This window comes from Sus scrofa, chromosome 4 (assembly GCF_000003025.6).
Source record: "Sus scrofa isolate TJ Tabasco breed Duroc chromosome 4, Sscrofa11.1, whole genome shotgun sequence".
Lineage (NCBI taxonomy): Eukaryota > Metazoa > Chordata > Mammalia > Artiodactyla > Suidae > Sus > Sus scrofa.
The window spans coordinates 37,196,235-37,223,802 of NC_010446.5; the positions used below are offsets into that span (position 1 = coordinate 37,196,235).

Here is a 27,568-nt window from a genome sequence, read left to right on the forward strand (position 1 = left end):
GTTTCAGAAATTAAATACTGTCTCCTGTCCTTTGTACCAAAGACTACCTGCCACCTCTTGGACTAGTTAGCTCCTATCCATTCCTCAAGGCCACAGCTTAGAAGGCAGTTTCTCAAGGACAGATAGCTAGTTGGTGATGGATCCAGGACTTAAACCCAGGTGTGTGAACCTGAAATTATCTAGTAAATAGTGCTTCTATTTACATATACACAGTGATGACATTACCACTAAGGACCCTATGTTGTTTCATTTTTTTTGCTTCTCTGTTTTTTAAAATTAAGCTTCATGGGACTTATTTTTACAAACTTTCTTCCAGTAATGTACATTGATGCATATCCTTCTCAAACTGTAAATATCACTTAAGAGAAGACAATCTCTAATCATAAAAGTTTCAGGTTTTTGTCCAGGTTTAGATTTCTCATCACAGAATATACTGGGACTAACCGCAGCAGTTTTATTTCTATATGAAATGTTGACATATTATCAAAGCATTGATGTTATCTTTCAAGAAATTAGATGACAATTTATTTTCCCTCTTGAAAAATGTCTTAATAGTGTTTTATTATGTTGACTTTTAAACCAACTCTTAAATTTCATTTCACTAATATCAATTTCTACCTGAAAAATGCCTAATGCCAAGCAATTTAAAAAAGATCAATTGTTGAAATATTAGGCATGTTGAAAAATCCCAGGTGAGGACAAAAGATCTGTGATTACAATGTCAAAAGCTTGGTGAAAAATTGCCTGAATTTGACTGTCTGCATAAATTTCCATTCCCTAAAGATTTCACATTTCTGCAGTGCTAAGCTTACCACAAAGTGATTTTTATGAATATTTCAGATTCAGAGGAATGAACCTTACCCAAAATGCTTCTTTCAAAGATGAAAACGCATACATTCATGATTAGAATCAAGATACTAATAATAAAACTCAGATTAAAAAAATTTCATTATCCCTATCTCTGCTTTCTGAGATTTCCTGATTTCTGCCTAGGTAACCTATGCTTAAACAGGCAATCTTTGTATCCATCTTCTAAATCCTACAGGATAGGTGTTCATTTCACTGCTGCATTTCATACAGGTAAAATCAAGACCCTGTTCCTTTAATATATTTTCACCAGCTGTATACTACTAGGTCATATTAGGAAGGCAATTATCTTTAAAGAGCCCACATGACCTAAAAATAGAAAATATAAACTATAAAACATATTATTATTAAGCATACAAAGTAATCAATGAAAAAGACTGTGTGATGCTATAGACTAAAGTGCGAACAGAGGTTATCTCAGGGTGAGATGATTATGGGTGGTATTATTTTCTTCATTTCTTCAATGAACGTGTATTATTATTAATTATGAAAAGAGCAAGCATTCACAAGTATCTATACTATAAAACAGGAATCAGGATACAAAATGGTGCGCTATGATTATAACCTTACAGTCATACAATAATGGGCAAAAATAAAGGTTCATTTGCAGGGTGTTGGAATGGTGCCTTTTTTTTCTGTTAGTGTCAAAACATTGTTTGGGAGGGGGGAAGGGGGGAATCATAGGAAAGCAACAAGATAACACGAAAGCAAACTCATCAGGAGAATTAGAAGATAGGACATTGACAGTGATGGACAGCAAGACTGACATAGGCCCACAGTACACATACCATATGACCCAAGAAACTATTTCATTGATGGTGATTTGGTTTCTTTTCTTTTTTTTTAAATCATTTATAACAGCATGAGCAGAAAGACGTAATAGGGATACATAAACTAGAAGCAACACTGATGAATAAACTGCTGAAGGCATTTTTTTCTCTCCTCTAAGTTAGTGGATGGATCAAGCAGGCAAACACTGGAGATGGACACAATCTGGCCCTGTTTTGCCACTAACCAGATATCCCATAGCGGGTGTGGAATGGGAAGTTCTGGGAACACGACTGGGAATACCTGAGGTCTATAGCTCCAGAGATATATTACAATTTAACAGACTCTAGAGCTGGATCGAACTTCAGCTATCTGAAATTCTCTGAGTATAAATAATTTTGGTTAGCCTAGTTTTCTTAATGTCTGGAGTTTTAACTTTTAAAGTTTTTCAAAAACCACTTAGAAGGAAATATTTTCAAAAGTTATCTTTTTAGAAGGAGAGGAGATTAACCTTTCTTTAATGCGCGGGGTTAGTATTACACGTATTGATTACTGTGTCATTAAGAGTCTACTGAAGTGTGTATGGTTCTCTTCCTCTATATTTTTTGCTTCAGGGTAACTGGACTAATTTTTTATAGTTTGTTTTTTGCTCTTTTTTCTTTTTATATTTAAGGAAAAGGTATTTACAGCTCACTGTAAAACATAGGAATTTTAGTACAAATACTTTGAAAGATCAGCTTCTATCTTGCTTCCTGGTTCTCATCTGTAGATCAGACAGATGCAGATGCTAGAAAACTGAGATACAACCTTGTGAAGGAGTCACTATTTAAGATGACTTGACAATTGTTTCCTAGTATGAAACCACTATTTTTCACTTTGTTCACTGAGTTACCTCTGGTCATCAGCTCCATTTTGGCTGCTGTTCAAGACAATTCTCCAAAGATCTGAGGATACCAGTTTCTTCTGGTCATTCACAAGATTGATATCTGGCAACTGCAGTTCGCAAACTTTGCTTTCAGACAGACTAAATTCTCGAAATGCAACGAAAACTTTCTGGAGTTCATCCCAGTATTCCAGACTGCAAGGAATCTATATCAAAAGAAAGACGATTTTAGAAGTTGCAAACAGAAACTCTGCTTATTTATTTGTTGACATGCAAATTGAATCTTCATAAAAGTTATAACATTAATAAGACTTTCAAAAGTAGATATGGTTGTAAAGGACAGTAGTTTAGGATTTCCTCTCATAGTTACATTCATCCTATTTCCCTCCTCCCTCCCTCCCTCTCTCTCTCTCTCTCAATCTTTTTTGGCCAGCCTGCAGCATATGGAGTTCTTGGGGCCAGGGATCAGATCTGAGTCACAGCTGCGACCTATGCCGCAGCTGTGGCAGTGCCAGATCCTTTAACCCAATGTACTGGACCAGGGATTGAACCCGTGTCCTGGCGCTGCAGAGATGCCACTGATCCAGTTGTGCCATAGTGAGAACTCCTACCTACTTTATAAAAGACTCATTCAAGAATAATAAGTGAAAACAGCCAAGAAACTCTTTAAAAAAAAGAGAAAAATTGGGGAACAAGTTCAACCAGATGTTAAGTATATTATAGAGCTATACTAATTAAAAGATAAGGTTGGAATAGTAACATACAAATAGATTAGAAGGATAGAAGAAAAAATTAATAAATGTAAATACGGATAAATTTTAGTATGTAATGGAGGTACCATTTCAAACAAGTAGGGGAAAGATGGGAGATGAGATTATAAGAGCTGGTTATCCAATTGGTAAAACCAAGGTGGGTCCATATATCATTCCTACATGAAGGTCAATTCCAAAAGGATCAAAATATTAAAGGCCAAAACTGAAAGCATAAAATAAAGAAAGAATATTTTTATTATAATAGGATAGTTTTTTCTATGTATGGTATGAAACTCATGGATTGTAAAACAAAACAAAACAAAACCTCTCACAATTGATAAAATCAAAAGGTAAAAAATCCAAACCAAGATAAAGCAAGTAATATTTGATTGCAGACCTAGGAATACTTGCGCTAGCAGAGCACTCTTACGAATTAATAAGAAAATGGTAAATAAGATACAGAAAAGTAAGTGAAAACAGTTGGTGGGAGAGACCCTGAACGTCCTGGGCCTGCATGTTCTTGCCAGGTATGCAAAGGATGCAAGGCCCTGAACGCTATTAACTGGGGCCATTTCTCAGGTTGTGTTTGCAGAGAGCATCCTTGAGCGATGAGGTAAAGTTTCTTTCCAGGACAAAGAGCAGACTTGCTCTAAAAGAGGCAGACGTGACAAGTCGTGTGTGCCATGCCATGCCATTTATCTACCACACGCAGTGCCAACCCCTGAGGCCCTTCTGTATCACCCTCGTGGGACTTGGGGGCAAAAGGAACTGATGCAAACATGACACACACACTGTTGACTGTGCCAGGAGCAATAATGTTCTCTGTTTCTGACCTTCTGTTAGCATTCATAAAATATTGAGACCAATTAATGAGCTTGCATAAGGCAGATTCTGACAGAAGTTAAATCACAGAAGAAAAGATATGACCAGCTAGTAAATACAAAAAGATACTCAAATTTACTAATACTTACAGAAATTCAAATTAAAGCAATAACATTATTTTTTAAAAATTTATTTATTTATTTTTCTGCTGTACAGTATGGGGGCCAAGATACACTTACAAGTATACATTTTTTTCTACCCTTTGTTCTGTTACAATATGAGTATCTAGACATAGTTCTCAATGCTACTCAGCAGGATCTCATTGTAAATCTATTCCAAGTTGTATCTGATAACCCTAAGCTCCCGATCCCTCCCACTCCCTCCCTCTCCCCCTGGGCAGCCACAAGTCTATTCTCCAGGTTCAGGGTTTTCTTTTCTGTGGAAATGTTCATTTGTGCTGTATATTAGATTCCAGTTATAAGTGATATCATATGGTATTTGTCTTTGTCTTTCTGACTTATTTCACTCAGTATGAGATTCTCTAGTTCCACCCATGTTGCTAATAAATGGTATTATTTTGTTCTTTTTTATGGCTGAGTAGTATTCCATTGTGTATACATACCACATCTTCCTAATCCAATCATCTGTCGATGAACATTTAGGTTGTTTCCATGTCCTGGCTATTGTGAATAGTGCTGCAATGAACATGCAGGTGCATGTGTCCCTTTAAAGTAGAGTTTTGTCTGGATATATGCCCAAAAGTGGGATTGAGGGGTCATATGGAAGTTCTATGTATATATTTCTAAGGTATCTCCAAACTGTTCTCTATAGTGGCTGTACCAGAATAACACTATTTTTAATTATTAATCTGGCAGTCCGAAAAGACTGAAAGCTCTAATTTCTGCATTGGTATGGGAAAAAGCATTTCTACCTAGTATTTCTGGTGAGTAATTTGGCAATATCTATTAAAGGTTTGGAAGGTTACATCTAAGAATTTGTTTTTAAGATATTCCAATGCAAGTACATGTGTGTCTGTGTCTGTGTGTGTGTATTTACTTCAGTACTGTGTTAGTAAGAACATGGAAAAACTCAAATATCCATACATATGGGATTAAAAATAACATGCAGAGCTAGAGACTGGATTACTGTACAATCATTAAAATGAATAAGGAATATCTATATCTATCTGTCTATCTACGTACCTACCTACTAACACAAAAGACACCCAAGATACACTATTAAATTTAAAAAAAAATTTAAGCTTCAAAACAGAACCTGTGGGTTGACCCGATTTGTCTTTAAAAATAAAAAGACTGGGCTCAGATGTGTCTCCTGTTTTTTTTTTTTTTTTGAAAACATATCCTAATTAATACCATTCTCAGGGCTGATCATTGCCTCTCTCGTGTCACTTCCACACCTACCACACTCCTGTATCACAGAAGTCATTCGTCACACTTCACAATTCCCTATTTATATGTTTGTCTCCTTTAATCAATTCTGTGATCCTTGTGGTAAAAATGGCATATTATTTTTAAAAATATTAGCATCTCAGCTTTGGGGACACAAGAGGATATTAATAAAAGCTTCATGAATGGACAGATTTCTCTTTAACCTTTTTTTCCTAAGTAAGTGCTTCTTAATCTTTGAATGGGAGTGATTTTTACTTCCACCTATAATGGTTTCTTTTCCTTAAATAGGGACTTGAGCATTTATATGGAGAGGTGTTAAATGGCAGAAAGGGACACAGAATGGATATGCATGAGAGGCTCACCGGGATGAAGTAGAGCATATATTTTGGTTAGTGATAAGGACAAGTGTCATATCCATAAATTCTACTTTTAGCCCCCATTTCTTGAAGTTCTTGCTTTCCATGACATATTTTTTTTTTTTCATTATCCTCTCTGGGTCTTTTTTCCTATATTGTCTCTCAGCCTGAAACACCTAGAATCCCTAGTTTCTCACTGTCTCATGTTTAAATCTTTCCCATCTATCAAGGTCCAAATGAAATACCACTTTTCTTTGAACCTTTTCACCTCCCAGATATAGAAATGCCCTCCCTTTTCTGAACTCCAATAGTTTTTAAAAATGGGAATCTGTCTCATAGCTCTTATCACTGTACACCTCATGTTACAGTTATTTCTATACATGACATCTTCCCTGGTAGACACAGTCCTTGAGGGAATGATTTCCATTTGGCTAAGCTTTGCCTTTTCATAGCACCTGGCAAAGTGTATACAGTGAATGTTCAAAAAAGTTGCTGAATGAATGAATGAATGATTCACGAATGAATGAATGAATATACATATACTGAGTGACTTAATCTATTTCTGGCACATTAAAAATTCTCCACAAAGACGTATAGCAGATTAAAGCATAAACTTTGGAGTTAGACGTAATGGAATTCAATTCCTAGCTCCATTAGCTATAAGTTTTTAAGCAAATTAATTTCCCTAACATCAGTACTCATATCTCTGAAGAGAGGATAATAACAGGACTGTCTCATAAATTGGTGAGAGGATTAAATGAGACAAAGCATCCTATTTAATACCACATAATAAAAGCTGTTGATACACAGCATTAACCTTTTGTCCTGAGAGTGTAATGGAAAGACAGAAAGCAACAAAGTTTAGGGTACTTATTTTCCAAGAGGGTGTTTGAAATGATGAATTAAGAATTTAAACTGGTTAAAGGGGCATGGGAAATTAGAGTAAACTGCAGGATAGGGAGAGAGCAGAGAACTGGAGGTTTCTGTGTAGTTCAATGAATGACTACAGTGGGGCTTGTTGAGTGAGCAGAATGGAAAGACTGAGGGACTGTGGGTGAGACTAGAAGGCCGGGCACAGAACCTGCATCCTCATGGATACTAGTCAGATTTGTTTCCACTGAACCACGACAGGAACTCAGAACTCCCCACTTTCTTTTTTTAATTTATTTTTTCCCCACTGTACAGCAAGGGGATCAAGTTATCCTTACATGTATACATTTTTCCCCCACCCTTTGTTCTGTTGCAATATGAGTATCTAGACATAGTTCTCAATGCTACTCAGCAGGATCTCCTTGTAAATCTATTCTAAGTTGTGTCTGATAACCCCAAGCTCCCGATCCCTCCCACTCCCTCCCTCTCCCATCAGGCAGCCACAAGTCTATTTTCCAAGTCCATGATTTTCTTTTCTGTGGAGATAGAACACCCCACTTTTAACAAACTTCTCAGTAGCTCATGAATCTTCTTTGCCTTTCAGTGAGAAGTAGACAAGGCCTGGCTAACCTCTAGGTTAGTAGTAACATAATTAAACTAAAAATCTAATGAAGTCATCGTACCAATTGTTTCATATGGTAGCAATCAATTATTTTCAGGAATAACTGGGGGCTCTCTTTTGTGTGATCTCTTTAAAATCATGTCATTATGTGCTTTTAGGTTTGAAAGAAATGATGTGAATGATCCGCAGTTACACATCTATGACTGAGGATTTATTCTTAATGCCTCTGCTAAATAACCTGAAGGAAAGATGACTATTCCAAGAAAGTTTGGTTGCCAAAAAATAGTTTAGAAAGCCTAACTATCTAGTACTGAGTCATGGGAAGTGGGAACAAGTAAATTGGTTTCACTGGAAAACATTCCGCATGGAACACATGGTACATTTCAAATGACTGTCAAGATTATATATATTTTTATTACATTTTGTTTTCCTATCCATCATTTGACAGGACCTAAAAAATTAGCCCGCCATACCTAATAAACTCTACTCTAAGCATATGTGGTCTTTGCATATGAATGTATTTTCAGTTGTATATCTGCCAATTGGTAAGAGCACATGTATTTTTGCATTTAAAATGGGATTCCACCATTTGTTTCCATTTGATGGCTAATTTGGGAAGATGTGCATGTGCGTTTGGCCATTTAAAAATATTTTTGGTAGAAAGAATATTTTGGCACTTAATTTGTTTTTATTACTTAAAAGTACTGCCAAGACTATTAGCAGGGTTGCAACTGCCCATCTGTCCTCATAGACAAATAGCTCTGAGTTCTGTGTGCAGGAGCTGCTGAAGCTGGGCCATGGCCCCTTTTGCCCACTCAGTGCCACCAAGCAACCCTAAGAGGGATACAGTGGTCCCTGTATTTATGTACACAATAAAGAGGTGGTAGGTAGTATTTAGCGAGCGATGTATTCTATCAATCTGATTCAACTGTCTTTTCCTTTATATTTTGACAAAATAGAGGCAGCCTAGCTGACCGTGTAGGGCTGGTGAGTGAGCACAGAGCTAGAGCTTCCTCCGTTCAGGAGTAAGTTATTGAAGCCTGGTTACAGCAGAGAATACCATCTTTATCACTCCTCCCACATTTCCAGATTTCCCATGACACCGTGTATACAGTAGGGGTAAAACGGCTTGCTTTTTCATCATCATCACCCATGTTGTTTTGGTAGTAGAAGTAATAAAAATACTGATGGAAGTTGTGACTAGCCTTTTACAATTTACAAAGATTGTGTGTGTGTGTGTGTGTGTGTGCGCGCGCGCGTGCGCTTTATCCTAGTGAGGAAAATATTCCCATTTTACAGATAAGCCAACTGTGCCTTAGAGAAGTTAAGTAATGTAGTCAAGATTACACATTTAGTGTCATACCATTTTGCTATAAATCCTATGTTTTTAAAACTAATTACCTTTAGATGAAAGAAGAAAAATAGACCCCCATAATGCGTCATTTACAATTTCCCGTTCTGGTTCCTTTATAGCAGATTCTTAGAAATCTGAGTGCAGAATACATTTTGACCCTTACTATGTATCCCGGTCATTTAGTTACTTAATCTGGCAGTTTTTTTCCTCTTTAGCAGCCTTTTTCTTTCAGCACTTTGAATGTTATCACTCTGCCTCTGGTCTCCCTGGCTGATAATGAGAAACCAGTCGTTAACCTTATTGAGTATCCCTTATATGTGAGTCACGTCTCTCTAGTTGCAGTCCAGCTTGTTTCTTGATGGCTTGATTGGTGTGGAAATCCTTGACTTTTTCTCTGCATGAAGTTCCCTGAACTTCTTGGATGTGTAGACTAACGTTTTTAATTAAATTTGGGAAGTGTTTGGTCATGAGTTTTTCAAATCGTCTTTATTCTCTCTCTCTGCTTTCCTTCTAAGTCTCCCATCATACACATATTGATACACTTGATGGTATTTCATAGTCTCTAAGGCTCCGGTCATTTGTCTTCATTCTTTTTTTTTTTTTTTTTTTTCTGTTCTCTAGACTCAATCATCTCAAATGACCTATCTTTAAATTCACTGTTTAATACAGACATCACTATTACTTCCCTTTAGTCCTTTAGACAAGGCTTTCTTTAGGTTTCCTGAACATATTTAAAATACATAGTTCAAGTCTTTTTCTAGTAAGGTTAACATCTAGGCTTCTTAGGAACAGTTACTACTGATTGCTTTTCTCTCTATAGACCATACTTTCCTGTTTCTTTGCATAGCACATATTTTTTTTATGGTTGGAAACTGGACATTTTAAACAGCATAAAATTTTATTATATTAACAAGTATTATTAACTACATTAATAACTAATAGAGTTATTTATTATTTATTAAGTGTGGAATTCAGATTCCCTTCCCCAGAGCTTTCTGTCATTGATATTTGTTCTAGTTTTGTTTGCTACAAACATTTGTGAATTAATTCTAGAAAGTATGTATTCCTTTTTTTTTTTTTTTTTTTATTAAATTTTATTTTCCCACTGTACAGCAAGGGGGTCTGGTTATCCTTACATGTATACATTACAATTACAGTTTTTCCCCCACCATTTCTTCTGTTGCAACATGAGTATCTAGACATAGTTCTCAATGCTATTCAGCGGGATCTCCTTGTAAATCTATTCTACGTTGTGACTGATAAGCCCAAGCTCCCGATCCCTCCCACTCCCTCCCCCTCCCATCAGGCAACCACAAGTCTCTTCTCCAAGTCCATGATTGATTTTCTTTTCTGAGGAGATGTTCATTTGTGCTGGATATTAGATTCCAGTTATAAGTGATGTCATATGGTATTTGTCTTTGTCTTTCTGGCTCATTTCACTCAGGATGAGATTCTCTAGTTCCATCCATGTTGCTGCAAATGGCATGATGTCATCCTTTTTTATGGCTGAGTAGTATTCCATCGTGTATATATACCACATCTTCCGAATCCAATCCTCTGTCGATGGACATTTGGATTGTTTCCATGTCCTGGCTATTGTGAATAGTGCTGCAATGAACATGCGGGTGCATGTGTCTCTTTTAAGTAGAGCTTTGTCCGGATAGATGCCCAAGAGTGGGATTGCAGGGTCATATGGAAGTTCTATGTATAGATTTCTAAGGTATCTCCAAACTGTTCTCCATAGTGGCTGTACCAGTTTACATTCCCACCAACAGTGCAGGAGGGTTCCCTTTTCTCCACAGCCCCTCCAGCACTTGTTATTTGTGGATTTATTAATGATGGCCATTCTGACTGGTGTGAGGTGGTATCTCATGGTAGTTTTGATTTGCATTTCTCTTATAATCAGCGATGTTGAGCATTTTTTCATGTGTTTGTTGGCCATCTGTATATCTTCCTTGGAGAAATGTCTATTCAGGTCTTTTGCCCATTAAAAAGTATGTATTCCTTATGGCCACTGAAGTCTCTACTTGATGAGCTTAGTGGTCAGTTTGGTCAGTTAATGATTAGGCAGAGATTTCCTTAAAGGCCTAGAAATAATAAGCACACTAGTCACTGCTGAGGGGCTCTGTGAACCTGTTAAAGTACGCCCTCAACTCTGCCTTAGCCTTCCCTTCCTGCTTGTGCAAAGCCTTAAGGTCAGCCAGAGGTGAAAGCATAGGGCCTTCTTAGGTCATTCTTAGCAGTATGCAGGGTCTGGGATATCCTTCTGATATCCCAGGAATCTGTTGGAACTTTTTGGAGTCTATGTGGACATCTCATTATCCAGCTTTTCTTTTTAAGCTTTTTATTTAGCTTAAAGGTTTTCTGTTATCCACTTCCTCAGATAACAATTTCTTTGAATTTTTTCTGACCTACACTCCTCTGGGTAGCAAAAAGGGCTTTTCGCACTGAAATGTTCCTAGTTGCTAACTTTTCAGAGTTAATTATTGTGAGACCCCTATTTTGTTAATAGAAAGTTATTTCATCTCATTAACCAAGTAATACTAAATACTACACTTATCACAATGTCAAGGTGGTGATAAGACTAAAAATATTCCTCAGTGAGGAATGTACTAGAAAAGCTAGAGGTAGATAAAGAGTTTTTAGTTGATGACTAGAAAGAGAGTAGGTACATGGATCGTTAAAATATAGAATGTGATATCTGTGCATAAAATAGTGGATTGATGGGTGAGTGAAAGAGACAATGTATATATACATACGCATTGTATCATTATATAAATTAGGATAATTATAAATTATTATAAAAGATAGAATAAAGGGACATAACTATATATTTTTATAGAAATTAAGATTAAGAAATAGCAATATAAATGTTAAAACCTAACGAGCTAAAAAAACAGCTTTGCCTCTATAAAGACAGAAGTGGGTTCTGTTTACAATTGTTACTGGAGTTACCTGTCCTTTTAAATATGAAGAACACTTCTCATACTCAGTTATTTATAACAGGAGAAAAATGTTCATCACACAAAATAAATGCAACTGAGTAGAGATACTTTTCAATAGTTAATTAAAAATAAAATTATTGAAATATTTTCTGATAATGGCATTTGTCAGTTTTTTGTTCTTCTACTTCAAAGTAAAAACTTACCATTTAATAATCACATAAAATAAAAATATGTATGCAATCTCAAATGTTTTAGCAGATAATACCATTTTTTATATGTATCTGGTTTTCAGTTGATTTTGAAGAAGGAAAAGAAAAGCTTCTATACATCTTCAACTAATAGAAGTCATACCAAAAAAAAAAAAAAAAAAAAAAAAAAAAAACCTTAAAATATTGGAACCAGTTGAGAAACCACAAGCATTCAAATGCAGGAAATCATGATTTTATAACATTTTAATGTGATCTACTCTTGGGAAACAAAGTTAACCAAACCCTATTTCTGTACAGGAAATATTCCAGCATACAGTTGTAATACATTGTGGTGAAGGGGTACAGCTGCAGATTTTTCACCTGTAATGCCCCACTGGTATTGTGGCTTACTGCATTGCATCAAGACTGCCTTCCTGTCCGGAAAACCCTCTAAGTACAAACAAGACTCTAAGTCCAGATTTTATTTTCCCTTGGTATCAGAATATGGTAATTTAAGAGCCCTGAGAAATACTTTTTTAGCCTTTAAAAGGAAATGTGTAACATTCTTTTATTAGGATCTATGTTTGGGTTGGTTTTTCAAAAAACTTAACATATGACCCAGTTATCTTATCAATTTATCAAGCTACCAAGTTTCAAGCAAATGCAGGTGTGTAATATGACATCTTTCAAGATAATGTTTTCCATAAAGACAAATAATAAAAATATATTAAGAACTTCTGAGTCAAAACTAACTTAGAGTAGGGGCAGCTTTACTATTTTACTGTTTATTTTAATGAGGCTACAAACCCTATTCTCAGTATCGTGTCCTGGTGTCAGCTCTGACTGGTCAGGTATTTTACTTATCTGTATGAAACAGTCAAATACACATGGTATACTGGAAAAGAACTCTAATTGGGAATCAGGGGAGCTTAATTTGAATCTAAATTTAGTTGAGAACTAGTTTTGTTACCATGAGTTGAAGGCACATAACTGATCTGAGCTTCAGTACTCTTATCCATAAAAAATTCACTGCTGAGTAGCATTGAGAACTTTGTCTAGATACTCATGTTGCAACAGAACAAAGGGTTGGGGAAAAAAATGTAATTGTAATGTATACATGTAAGGATAACTTGATCCCCTTGCTGTACAGTGGGAAAATTAAAAAAAAAAATTCAGAGGATGGAATAAGACTACTCTTAACTCTTTAAAACTCTAAGTGATTTGTAAATACAGGACAATTTTTTACCTTATATTTGAGGAAGACAGTTTACATTTTATTTATTTATTTATTTTCCCACTGTACAGCAAGGGGGTCAGGTTATCCTTACATGTATACATTGCAATTACAGTTTTTCCCCCACCCTTTCTTCTGTTGCAACATGAGTATCGAGACATTTTAAAGTACATACTGTGTGTCAAGATCTTCATTACTTTATTCAATTTTAACGGTAATTCTATAAGTTAGTAAGAGTATATCCATTTTACAGATGAGGATAATAAAGAAGAGTTAAACAACTTGCTAAGGATCTCAATGATAATAAGTTAAAGAGCCAGGACTCTTAGATTCTAGAATCTAGAGAGCTCATACACCTCATTATACTGACTCCTGTATTTTAGTTACCTGATTGTGGCAGGGGTTTAAACCCATGCAACCTGGCAAACAAGCAGTGTTCATAAAGCAAATACTTGTACTGTGATAACTTGTCTTATGCTTGTTTTTAAAACTAAAAAAGTTAAGAATATAGCAAATCATTGATAATAGCTCTTAATAATTCTTTATACTAAGAAAGAACTATAGTGCAGACAGGGTAACTCAATAATTGGGAAGAAGTCAATAGGGGTTACAGAATAACTTAAAAACATGAAAATACTTTAATTAAAAAATTTTTCTTTTCATTTTCTTTTTTGGCCACCCCTTGACATATGGAGTTCCTGGGGCCAGGGATCAGATTTGAGCCACAGTTGCGACCTAAACTGCAATGCCAGATCATTTAACCTAATGTACTGGGTTGGGTATTGAGCCAGTGTTCTGATGCTGCAGAGATGCTGCTGATCCTGTTGTGACAAAGTGGGAACTCCAAAATATGAAAATACTTTAGAACAAAAAGTAAGCTTGGCATATTTTGTAAAGGCTTGTCATAAAATTAAATGTTTTGATCAAGCAGTCAACAAACTTTTTCTGTAAAGGGCTAGATGATGGCGAACACTTGAGGCTTTGTGTGCTACATGCTCTCTGCTGCAACTACTTGACTTTGTCTACTGCATCATGTAAATAATATCTAAATGACTATATCTGCATTCCAATAAAATTTTATTGACAAAAACAAGCAGTGGGATGGATATGGCCTACAGGCTGATTGCTTGATTAGATGAAAAATATTGCCCTTAGAGAGGTCCTTTAGAGTGTATGTCTCTCAGGAGATACTTTTCCACATATCTCAAAGGTAAAGGTATTGTCTTTGCTCCAGACTACCTTTTCAAGCAATGGAAGACAGAGATATTGTCCCTCTACAAAGAAGACGGCAGGCATGCTTATTTCCCACTTCAGAAGAGTCGGGTTCCCCAAGTTCTAGGTTCCTTCTTATAATGGAACTCACTGTACATTTAAGCATCACCTGGCTCTCTTCATGTCACCCACAGAGAAGTGTGGCTTGGGTAACTGGCACATTCACAAATACTCTGTTGTAGGTAATAAACTGTCCTTCGTCTCCGATCCAGCACTTCCATCTTTTCTCTCAGCATCCATGAAACCCTGGCAGGCTAAGCTGTCAACTTGCAAATGGAGTTAAATGCAAACCCTTCACAATTTTTGGCAATATCTATACTTCAGTATATATTTTTATATGTACCACGTACATCACATACACATATATAAATATAGGTATGAAAGTGATATTAGCCTACTAAGTATACTTAATTTAGTCAGTACATATTTATTGTTAAGAACAAGCTAGGGATATGATTGTCAGTAAGGGAGACAGAGAGACAGACATGGTTTGAGACTTCGTGAAACTTACAAACAAGTGATACATAAATAATTAAGTACCTGACATTGCTAGAAAAGTGTGCTCAAGAAAATTTTTTTTCACGCAATTACTTACCTTTCTGGTAAATTTGAATTTGTCCTTAGAGTCCAAAATAATGTGGTTTAATTATTTATTAGTGGGAGAGTCTATCTTCTCAAAGCATAAATACATAATTTCACACTATCTTTTCACTAGATCTTTTAAAGGACTGCTAATAGGTAGGCAAGAGTGACTCATGATTTTAACTTTGATGGAGGGACTATGAGAAGAATTATTTGTAGGCAGACAACAGGAAAGAAAAGGATGAAAAATTAAAAAAAAACTAAGCCTGCCTGATCAAGTCCTGAGTAAGGGGCAGACTGTACCGTGTAGTTTTCAAACTGGTAACCTTCGTTGACCTCTGGGATTCTGGATAAGTCTCTTAGGGGAATAAATCTCAACGTGGTAAAAATGAAACTGTGTCCACCAACATTCCTAAGGAATTATCCCCAAATCCTGGCCCCTCCCTATTTCCCCAGACTAACCTCCCATTTTATGCTACATATGCTTTTAGCTGCCATTAATTTGTCTCCATCAGTGCTTCTTGAAATCTGATCCATCTTTCAAAACTATTCTCTTCACCTCCTCCTAGAAAAACAAAACAAAAACTCCTTCTCTAACAATCAAATTAGAAGTGATTTCTTTTCTGAACTCCCCAAATACACATGGCTTAGACTCTACTTACTGGCATTCAGTAATACTATCTTTAAAAATTTTTTTTTGTTATAGTTGATTTACAATGTTCCTTCAATTTCTGCTGTACAGCTACCCATACACACACGTTATTTTTTTCTTTTTTTTTTTTTCATTTTCCATCATGTTCTAACCCAAGAGACCAGACACTCTCATGGGCATCTGTGTGTCTCTGTGCGTATGAACTCCAGCTTGGTACTTTGTAACTCCCTGCCTCTCCTGTGCAGAGTAAGCTATAATCCCAGCTGCTATTCTCTTTGTTTAAACCACCTACCACAACTCTTACAAGGATCTCCTTGTCTTTAGCCTGCTCATTCAGGAGGCTCCACACATCCACCAAACTGATCATGACAACAATATGTAAAGCCCAGACTAGAGTGAATATATGGGCAGGGCCTTACTTTGGCAATTACCTTTAGGAGACGGTCTCAATGAATTACGCTCATTTTAAGCTCTCACTCAGTCACAGTCAACTACTCTATTAGGCACTGGACGGCAAAGATAAACATATAAACTCTGCTCTCAAGAAGCTCAAAATGAAGTGAGGAATCCATAATATAAATAGGCCCAGGGTAATATAGGTGCCCTAAAGAAGGGCAGTTTTCCCACCGGGGTGGAGATAGAGGATAGCGGGGAAGGCAGGCCCCTTGCAGGTCAAGAAATGAACAATATATAAAAGGTCAAGAAATGAACAACATATTAATACAGAGAAACACAAATGACAAATTCATACATCCAGAAGATGTATTTCACCTTTTCAGGATTCAATTTACAGCGTCCCTACCCTAGGACTATTCTATTTTTTTAAAAAATGGTAAGATTTGACCATAAATTTGAAAATCAGGAAGCGATTTGTTATCATTATGTATATAATTAAATTTTGTTCACAACCCATAAAACTGTTTGGAATTTCAAATAGATGTTCATATCTGATAATGAGAACATGAATAAGCTGTATGGTTTCCTAAGATAACCATTTTCGTGAATGACCACCTCGACACTGTCGCCCCCAAGTGAAATGTAAAAGAAAAGCAGTCAGGCACATGGATGATTTATACCCTTACAAGGAAACAGGAGTGCCTTTGACACTGATTATGATTCTTTTCCTATTATCTGTCGTATCAAATTCACCTGAAATAATGGTTGGTGCCAATCACTCTTAACCTTACACTTTCCTGACTTACCATGAAGAACAGCCATAGGGGGTTAGTCTACTGCACAGCAACTGAACATATTAAACCATAGCTCTGTTCACTTCGTTTGTTTTCAGGTTTCAGGTGGCCAAGGGAACAAAGAAGGCTCTCACAGATAACTATAATTTTCTACGTCTTGTAAAATCATCCCAGAAAATCTACAGAGAGGCAAATTTCCTGGGATGGAATGACTGGCTCTTTATTCATAAATGTGCAGATAGAATTTCTGGCTGTACTGACCACCATTATTTGGTGGTGACCTATGTCCTGCTAAGTGAATCATCATGTAGAAGGAATGTAATGTGGAAAAGATGAGTTTGGGGAATGCTCTTTAGACAATTTAGCAAAATTCGTAACACATCATAGACTGGAATAAAAGCCACAAACACCTAATTTGCTGTTTTGGGGTACATCACGGACTTTTTGCGACAAATTTTTCTCTTGAGATTTGTCGAAAGAAAAAAGATGGAAAACTGAAAACTAACAAATAGTATGGACAGGATTTTAAAAAACTACCCAACAGCAAGTTGTGCCCATGGATCCATTTTTACATGCGCACAGAATGACCAGGCCCCTTCTTGGGTGTTCCCTACTCTGATCCTCTTCCCCTGACCTTGCTGCCCAAGGGAACAAAAGTATTCTTGGAACATGTCACTCTTAAAAAAGTTAAAAACCACAAAGAACAAATTCTTTTATATTCCCCAACACAACCAGTTCTTAAAACTTTAGTAAGCAATTAAAATAAATGGCATTAATTTTACAGAGGGCTTCATAAAAAAAAAAAAAAAAAGGAATGGCTTACTTTCACGGTTAAAAAGTATAAACATTTCTGTTATAGCCCACGTAGTTACACAAAAAGATTTTGATTTTCGTCTGCAATTCTTGATATGCAAACACTGATAATTCCAAAGAGCATCAGAATAGTTTCAGTTCTTAATGAAAAATATAGGATTATAGATTCTCTAAAAGGTACAATCTGGCACAGGTCTGAGGAACTGAGAGCTGTCCTGCATTTCCCTGACTGTTACAAACCCTGATTTTTTCCCCTGACTATATATCCTTAACTGTAAAACTTTATTGTACCTCAACTGAATATTAAGGCTTAATAGTTTGATCTAAGTATTTAAAAGAATTCTTTTGGCTAAAGGCCAAAACTTTTTGGGGGCACAATAACATATCTATTTCTAACTTCTGGCCTGCTTCTTTCTCCCTTTGGACCTCATCCCTGACAGACATCTGTATTTTGTAACTTTTCCTACATTCTGGCTCTGAAGATACTCTGAGTTTTGGCCCAATAATCCTTTTCTGTTTGAATTTATTAGTGTGAGAATCACAGGACTAGAAAAGACTTTGGGAGGTCATAAGACATCAACTTGCTCTGGACAAGACTAACTCCAAACCATGAAGACAAATGATGTTTAAAGACTTGTGGAAGAAATTTCAAGATTTTTCTCATCAACACTGAAATGCCTAGCATGTCTCACTGTTAGAAAATGCTTTATAATATAGCTTTCATTTTATAAAAATGTTATCTGGCAGACATCAAGGCTTTCTATAAAGCCAACTACCATACAGCTTATATTTTTAGTCCATTAAAGGGATATTTAAAACTGAAATAAATTATATTCTGCGCTCCAAAGGTCCATAATTGGGGTAAGGGTGGTACCTAGCTTATATGACACTGATATCACCTTACTGATAGTATGCAAATGCTACAGATGTTTTCATTCTCATTAAGTTTGGTCTTTTTAAATCTATCTTATCTACTTCTGAGAATTAATACTTTATAGTTCAATTATCTGTAAAAACAACTCCTAAAACCAGCATAACTGGGTTAATGTACCAGCTATATGTCATTAAGAAAACTCCCTCTATTTGCAATTTCTTTCCTATTAAACTATAAATGATGATATAGAATACACAAGATTTTGGAAATGGCAGATGAAAGAATGTAGGTAAACTGCCAAGCAAAATTTCTGGCACATAGAAATTGCTCAATAAATGCAAGCTGCCTCTTCCCTCCTAGTGAAGAATGAATTACTGAATTTAATTGCTGTGGGTTGGGGAAACTGCTGATGAACTGCAGGACCTATCAGTGAATGCTAAAAGCCAATGTGTAAAAGGTTGATGGGGAATTTGATAAGGACGGATGATGAGTTCATCAATTTTACTACCACTAAAAGTGAAATAAGCATCCATTGAGATGCAACAGAAAGAATATTGTGTCCCTTGGCAAATATTCTTTATGAGAATAAAAAAAGCAGCTAAAATCTAATCAGGTCTCCATAACAACTACTAGAGTACAGAAAATATGGGAGATAGGGGAAAATGTTAAACAATACCATAAAGATAAAGTGAGCCAAAATGTAGGAAATTCTATATGTCAAATGATCTAATTTCTTCATTGAATAAATGACACAGGGGAGAAAAAAAATAGGGAACTATTACAGAATAAAAGAGACTTAAAGGAGTTTTCTTGTGGTGCAGTAGGTTACTAGCCTGGGAACTTCCACATGCCATGGGCATGGCCCAAAAAAGAAAGCAAAGAACACGACGACGACGACGATGACAAAGAGACTTAAAGACCATACAATCAAATGTAATTTGTGGACCTCAGTGGGATCCTGATTCAAACATACCAACTGTAAAAAAAATATTTTTGAGACAAAGGAAATAAATAAATATCAATTATTCTATACTAAGAAATTATTGTTAATTGTGTTGGTTGTGCTAAAGATTACTGAAGTTGCATTTAAAAATATTTACCTATTAGCAATGCTTACTGAAGTATTTATGAGTGAAATAATATGATGCCAGGACTTCCTTAAAATATTCCATCAAAATAATAATAAGATGGACAAAAACTGGTAATAGATGTAACAAGGACAATGTGATATTGATAATTACTAAAGATGTATGAGAGCCATAGAGTTTATTATACTAGTCACTTTACTTTTGTATATATACATTTTTAATGACAGAAACATAGAATTTTTTTTTCCAGGAAAATCATCAGATTTTTTTCCCTCAACTAAGATTGATCAAATGATAGGAGACATTGTTAGGAATAACATAATAAGCATATCAAGAAAAAAATTTAAAAATTGTTTGAAACTTCCTTTAAAACCAGTTTAAGGATCATTTTAGAAGGCAGAACTCATATAACAAATAACTGTGATAAAATCATGCACATCTCAGAAAAAGTCAAAAGTGTACTGAATCAAAAATAAATAAAAAAGGAAAAAGGGGATATAAAGACCGCTAAAAAAGTACCATCATCAGGAGTTCCCATCGTGACTCAGTGGTTAACGAATCCGACTAGGAACCATGAGGTTGCGGGTTCAATCCCTGGCCTTGCTCAGTGGGTTAAGGATCCGGCATTGCTGTGAGCTGTGGTTTAGGTTGCAGACCCAGCTCTGATCCCGCGTTGCTGGGGCTCTGGTGTAGGCTGGCGGCTACAGCTCCGATTAGACCCCTAGCCTGGGGACCTCCACATGCGGTGGGAGCGGCCCAAGAAATGGCAAAAGACATTAAAAAAAAAAAAAAAAAAGTACCATCATCAGAGAAAATAGTTGCAAATCATATATTTGATAAAGAGTTAATACTCAAACTATATAAAGAATTCATATAACTCAATAGAAAAATTAAAAAATATGATTAAAAGAGTGGAATGAACAGGGAATTTGGGCCTACTAGATGCAAACTATTACATATAGACTGGGTAAGCAATGAGGTCCTACTGTACAGCACAGGGAACTATATCCAGTCTCTTGGGATAGAACATGATGGAAAATAATATGAGAAAAAAAGAATGTATATTTATGTATGACTGGGTCACTTTGCTGTAGAGCAGAAATTGGCACAACATTGTAAATCAACTATACTTTAATTTTTAAATAATGGACAGAAGATCTGAGTAGACATTTTCTCCAAAGAAGGCATACAGAGGGCCAACAGGTACATGAATAGATGCTTAATATCACTAATCATCAGGGAAATGCAAATCAAGACCACAATGAGATACCACCTCACACCTTTGTTGGAACGGCTATTACAAAAAAGACAAGAAATTAGTGTTGCTGAGGATAGGAAGAAAGGAACCCCTGTGCACCACTGGGGGGGGAATGTAGTAAACAGGTGTAGCCACTATGGAAAACAGTATGGGAGTTCCTCAAAAAAGTTAAAAACAGAACTACCATATGATCCAGCAATTCTACTTCTAGGAATTTTATTGGAAGAAAATGAAATGAAAAGACTAATTCAAAAAGATGTATGTACCTCCATGTTCACTGCAACATTATATACAATAGCCAAGAAATGGAAACAATCTCAGTGTCCACTGATAGAAGAAAAAGAAATAAGTAATAGGAATGTAATGCGCAGCATGGTGACTCTAGTTAATAATACTGTTTGGATCTCTGCAAGTTGCTGAGAGTAGATCTTACAAGTTCTCATCAGAAGGAAAAAATTTTTTTTATAACTGTGTAGTGACAGATGGTAAAGAGACATTGTGGGGATCATTTTGCAATATATATGAATATCAAACCATTATGTTATATATCTGAAACTAATATAATCTGTCAATTACACCTCAATTTGAACAAAAGGCCATCACCAATAGATACTATCAGTTGATAAATTTTAGTGTACTCAGTACTACTTGAAAAACTGCCCCATCATCTAAGGTTCTTTACCCCACTACCAGATGACAGCACCAACACTGGTTATTTTATTGGTCTATGCTGGCTATATTAATAAGACCTTCATAAATACATTAATTAAGTATTTATGAAGGTCTACTTTACACTTGATGATAAAATATCTAGTAGAGATTTTCAACATAGTACATAAATTTTAAAGAGGACAAGGTATGGCTTGGGGAAAAAATATAGGGTTGTGTATCTAGATGGTGCAAAATCTACAAAAGAATAAATGGTGCAAAAGTTAGTTCTGCAAGACTGTCTTAAAATTCTTAATATACTCAAGTACACTACATCAATCACTAAGATTACCTTACATAAAAGTTAAGCTTTGATTTTCTTAATGTGCTCAATAGAGTGGTCCCCCCCGCCTTTTGACTGCCCCCTGGCATATGGAGTTCCCAGGCCAGGGATCTGATCCGAGCTGTAATTGTGACCTAAGCTGCAGCTGCAGCAACCCCAAATCCTTAACCCACTGTACCAGGCCAGGGATTGAACCCGCGTCCCAGCACTCCCAAGATGCTGCCAATCCCATTGTGCCACAGTGGGTACTCCAATAGAGTGTTTTTTAAAGATTTAAAAAAAAAAGTTCAGTAACTTGAGTACTCACTTTTTTAAAAAGAAATTTTTAATGAAATGGGAAGCAACTATGGAAGCTTGTTATTTTACACAAATGTGCCATGATGCAGCTAAAGAGAAAAGGGGCTGGTCAATGTTTGGAAATGACTTTTCCTCATGGAGAAGAAAAGAGATGTCACAATAAGGAGTAAAAATATGGGTATGACTGGTGAAATCACTGTTTACTTTTAAAGAATGGTTCAAAGTTGGTTTATATAGCAAACATTTTTCTAAGGCTAAATAATTTGCAGTCAACAAATGTGCAACAAAACTGTGAATACATTTTATATATATTTCAAGATCACTGCAGTAAAATGCAGTTTGAGATCTGTGTTAAGAAAGCTGGTTGTGGTGAAAATGAGTCCTTTGAGAATCTTGGTTCACTTTATGTACAGCAAGACTCATAAAAGTAAAGAATAATCACATCAGTCATCTCTTCACTGAAAATGCCCTTTGATGAGTATTATTTCCTTGGAAGAGTTAAAAGAGGCTGTCTCCTGTATTGCATGTTGGAACGGCAACCATTCCACTCTAACGTACAGTATAAGAACTGTCATCAAGAAAAAACACTTATCAAAATTCCTTCTAATAGTAGCCTAAAATCAACCTATCATTTAGCTGCTTTGGCAGCATCCCAAGCATCTCTAACCAGGGAATCACTACTATATGGCTGATAAAGCAATGAAAAAAGAATTGCCATCTGCAGTGACTTATTTATGTAAGTCTAGGCTTTCAAAACATTATGACACCAAGATAGAGAAAACTATTTGACACATGTTTTGGTTTTGATCAGTTATATAAAATGCAAGAAGATCTTATCCAGTAAATAACAGTGTAGGTAATGAGATAGAATATTCTTATCAGTAAAACTAATAAAAATTCATGATAGAGTGGAATATAGAATTTGGTTGGAAAACAGAGGTGATTTCAAAAAAAAAAAAAAAAAAAAAAAAGCCTGTGCTTGAAGGAGGCTTCTTTGGACCATCCCATGGATGCCAAAATTTAGGAAACACTGATCACCTGTAAAAGGGTTTCATAAAGGACATCTTAAGTAGGATACTTAACTTCTTTGAGCCTTAGTTTCCATAATAAAATGTGAATAACGGTTACTATAGCATTGTGATGATTAAGTAAGGCAATCATATAATGCTCTTAAGCACAATGGTTGGCACTAAACAAGAAAACACTAAATAATAAATCAGAGAAAAAAGTAAACAACTGCTTCTTTCAATCAGAAATCTCAGGGTCTTTTTCCAAGTTTGATTTTTTTTTCCTTGGCATACTACCATTTATCAAGGTTTGTTGGCTAGTACACAAAAACATAAGGGTAAAACCCTCCCACATTGTTGTGGGAATGTAAATTGGTAAACCACTATGGAGAACAGTATGGAGGTCCCTTAAGAAAGTAAAAATACAACTATCATATGATCTAGGAATCTCACTCCTGGGCGGATATCCAGAGAAAACTGTAATCCAAAAAGATACATGCACCCTAATGTTCAGTGCAGCAATTTTTACAACAGCCAAGACATAGAAGCAACCTAAATGTCTATCAGCAGAGGAAAGGATAAAGAAGATGTGATACATCTACAAAATGAAATACTACTCAGCCATAAAAAAGAATGAAAATAATTGCCATTTGCAGCAACATGGATGGACCTAGATATTATCTTACTAAATGAAGTAAGTCAGGAGTTCCCATCATGGTGCAGAGGAAATGAATCCTACTAGTATCCATGAGGATGTGGGTTTGATTTCTGGCCTTGCTCAATGGGTCGGGGATCTGGGGTTGCCATGAGCTGTGGTGTAGCAGACGCAGCTCAGATCCTGCATTGCTGTGACTGTGGTGTAGGCTGGCAGCTGTAGCTCCAATTCTATCCCTAGGCTGGGAACTTCCACATGCAGCGGGTACAGCCCTGAAAAGCAATAAATGAATAAATAAATAAATAAAGTCAGAGAAAGACAAATATCACTTTATGTGGAATCTAAAAGAAGGATACAAATGAACTTATTTACAAAGCAGAAACAGATTGATAGACTCTGAAAACAAATTTACAGTTAACAAAGGAGAAAGGTGACAGGAGGGGCTAAATTAGGAGTTTGGGATTAACATATACACACTACTATATATAAAATAATCAACAAGGATCTACTGTATAGCACATGGAACTCTACTCAATATTCTGTAATAACCTATATGGGAAAAGAATCTGAGAAAGACTGTATATATGTATATGTATAACTGAATAAGTTTCCTGTACATGAGAAACTAATATATTGTAGATCAACTATACTCCAATATAAAATTAAAAAATTTTTAAAAGTACAAGGATATAGACCAAACCTTCATTTAGGTCTTGACACTGTCATCCTACAACTTTTAAAACCTGACATATTGCCTTGAGTTTCTTCTGTCTCCTAGGAATGAAACTTATCACTCAATTTTCTACTTCTAGGCCTTTCTACCAATAACTTCCTTGATAGAATCAAGTGTAAAATAAATTAATAACTACTTTTATAATTCCTAACTTCCCTGTATCCTTCGATTCCTTCCACAAACACTTACTGAGCAACTACTATGTTCTGGTCTCTAAGTGACAGGCAATTATTGATGAATAAAGAATGGAGGCTTATTCTCAAATGAACTTAATTTACAGAACAAAAACACACTCACAGACTTTGAAAAACTTATGGTTACCACAGGGGACAGGTGGGGGACTGGGAGGGATGGACTGGAGGTTTGGGATTGGCATATGCACACTGAAGCATATGGAATGACTGGCCACTGGGACCTGCTGTATAGCACAGAGAACTCTACCCAGTATTTTGTGATAACCTATGTGGGAAAAGAATCTGCAAGAGAATGGATATGTGTCTAAGTATGACTAGGTCACTTTGTTGTACAGCAGAAATTATTACCAACTTGTAAATTAACTATACTTCAATAAACCAAACCAAAACAAAGAATAGAGCCTTAATCTCATGGAATTTACAGTCTAGTGAGAATGTCAAATAATTAAGCCCAATGTGACCCCAGCATAGACTCCAAGGAGATGGGCTGTTGTAGGGGAATGACTGTTACGGTGCCCTGGTGACTAAAACTTCAAGCCAAGAGGGACCTCAAAGTTGTCAAGTTCAAAACATTTCCTTTTCTTCCAGTCCACAATTCAGTCATGATACTGTAGTCATGACATCGCTGAGTTCTCCAAGCCGCCTAAGTTTTTCACTATACTTGGATTCGCTAACACTCTAACTCTCCTAGGCCCTTCTCTCTGACCGCTCCTTTGTTGATTCTTGCATTAGTTTCCCAGGGCTTTCATATCAAATTACCACTAACTTGGTGGCTGAAAACAACAGACATTTGTTCTCTTACAGTTCTGGAAGCTGAAAGTCCAAAATCAAGATATTAGTAGGGCGATGTTCCTCTGAAGACTCCAGGGAAGAATCCTTCCTTACCTCTTCCCAGCTTCTGGTGGCTCTTGGCAATCCTTGGCTGTCCTAGTGTATAGCTGTGTCATGTCAATCTCTGTCTCTGCCTCCACGTGGCCTTTTCTCCACGTGTGTTTGTCTCTAGCCATATTTCCCCCTTCTCATAGGGATACTAGTCAATGGATGATGGCCCACTGTAATCTAGAATGACTGCATCGCACCTTAATTACAGCTGCAAAGACCCTATTTCCAAAAGACTCATGCTCTGATGCTCTTGGTAGAAATGAATTTAAGGGAGACACTAGTCAACCCACCACAGTTCCTAATCTACTAATTTTCACCATAGTGAGATTTCTCATAGTTTCGTTCCCAGTTCACTCACCTTTGAATTCTTCATTCTCTGTGTGATTTCTATTTTACTTTCATGGCTTCAAGTTTTACTTCTATGAGGATGATTCCCCACACATCATTTCTTAAATAACCTGACCCTTTTCTGAATTGTCACTGTACAGTTCCAAACTTTTGGTAGGCGTTTCATCATGCCTAAGGTTTCCTTTAAGGGTTCCTCTAAAACCTTAAGTTTTAAGTGTTTGATGCAGCATTTAGGGTCTCTTCCATATATCTCACTATCTCATTTTCTCTCTGATATTTCCAGTCCCCATTAATGGTGTTCAATCCATCCAGTCACCGAGGCTAGACCCACAGGGTCATTTAATTTTCCCCTCCTATTACAGATCACCTCTAGGCACTGAAATCAATTTATTCTTCCTCCAGATGTCTATCTCTCACATTCATTTCCTCCTTCCCATTCCAACTGTCATTCTCATTATTGCTGAGTAATTGTGCTCAGAATAGGTCACCATGCGGCCGACTTATACAGGCAATCTTGTAGTTATTGCAGCTTTGGTTCCAGACCACCACAATAAAGTAAATATCACAGAAAGTCACACAATTTTTTTTATTTCCCAGTGCATATAAAAGTTATGTTTACACCACACTGTAGTCTACCAAGTGTGCAAAGTAGCATTATATCTTAGAAAACACATATACTCCCTAATTTAAAAAACATTTTATTGCTAAAAATTGCTAATCACCATCTGAGCTTTTAGCACGTTATAATCTTTTGCACTATCAAAGATCACAGATCGCCATAAAAATAATAATGAAAAAGTTTGAAATATTGCAAGAATTACTTACCAAAGTATGACACAAAGACCCAAAGTGAGAAAATGCTATTGTAAAAATGGCATTGACAGACTTTGCAGGTTGCCATAACCTTTGAATTTGTAAAAACTGCAAATGTGTGAAGCGCAGAAAAGGGAAGCACAACAAAAATGAGGTACGATCCTTTCACTCATCCTTCCCTCTGTAATCAGCCGAGGTTCTTCCTCAGCTTGATGATCTTAATGACTACCTTCACAGGATAAAATGCTTATGAAATAAGCCCAAATGTCTTGGCACAGCATAAAATCCTTCACTATCTGGCTTTAAGCCAACTTTTCAAGTTTATCAACTACTGTATGAACTTCCTTCCCTGTACTTCCATTAACGTTAGTCGTATACCACTGAGTGATAGATGCATGTGAATTTGCTTCGAGAAGCTTAGATTGTAAGCTCTTAGAGATAACGCCTATAAGAACACTCTGTAAATATTATTCATCATGGTCATCACCTTTTGGTCCTTCCCCTCAAGTCTGCAGGACAGAAGAGAGACTAAGTGGAGAAGGATTCAAAAAGTGCTACCACCTAGGAGTTCCCATTGCGGTGCAGTGGAAATGAATCTGACTAGGAACCATGAGGTTGCAGGTTTGATCCCTGGCCTTGCTCAGTGGGTTAAGGATCCGACATTGCTGTGAGCTATGGTGTAGGTCGCAGACACAGCTCAGACCTGGCATTGCTGTGGCTGTGGCCAGCAGCTGTAGCTCTGATTTGACCCTTAGCCTGGGAACCTGCATATGCTGCGGGTGAGGCCCTAAAAAGAAAAAAAAAAAAAAAAAAAGGTGCTAACACCTAAATGTCCAAAAACTGATGAAT

General features: G+C 36.4%; 1 protein-coding gene across 10 annotated transcripts in view; it reads right to left on the reverse strand.

The window, feature by feature from the left end:
- Positions 1-27,568, reverse strand: part of VPS13B (vacuolar protein sorting 13 homolog B) — a 735,231-nt gene that overhangs the window by 110,306 nt on the left and 597,357 nt on the right. For all 10 annotated transcript variants that reach the window (XM_021090606.1, XM_021090607.1, XM_021090603.1 and 7 more), the window contains one exon: positions 2,528-2,724. In XM_021090606.1, coding sequence (XP_020946265.1) covers positions 2,528-2,724 — 197 coding nt within the window. The remainder of the gene's footprint in view (positions 1-2,527; positions 2,725-27,568) is intronic.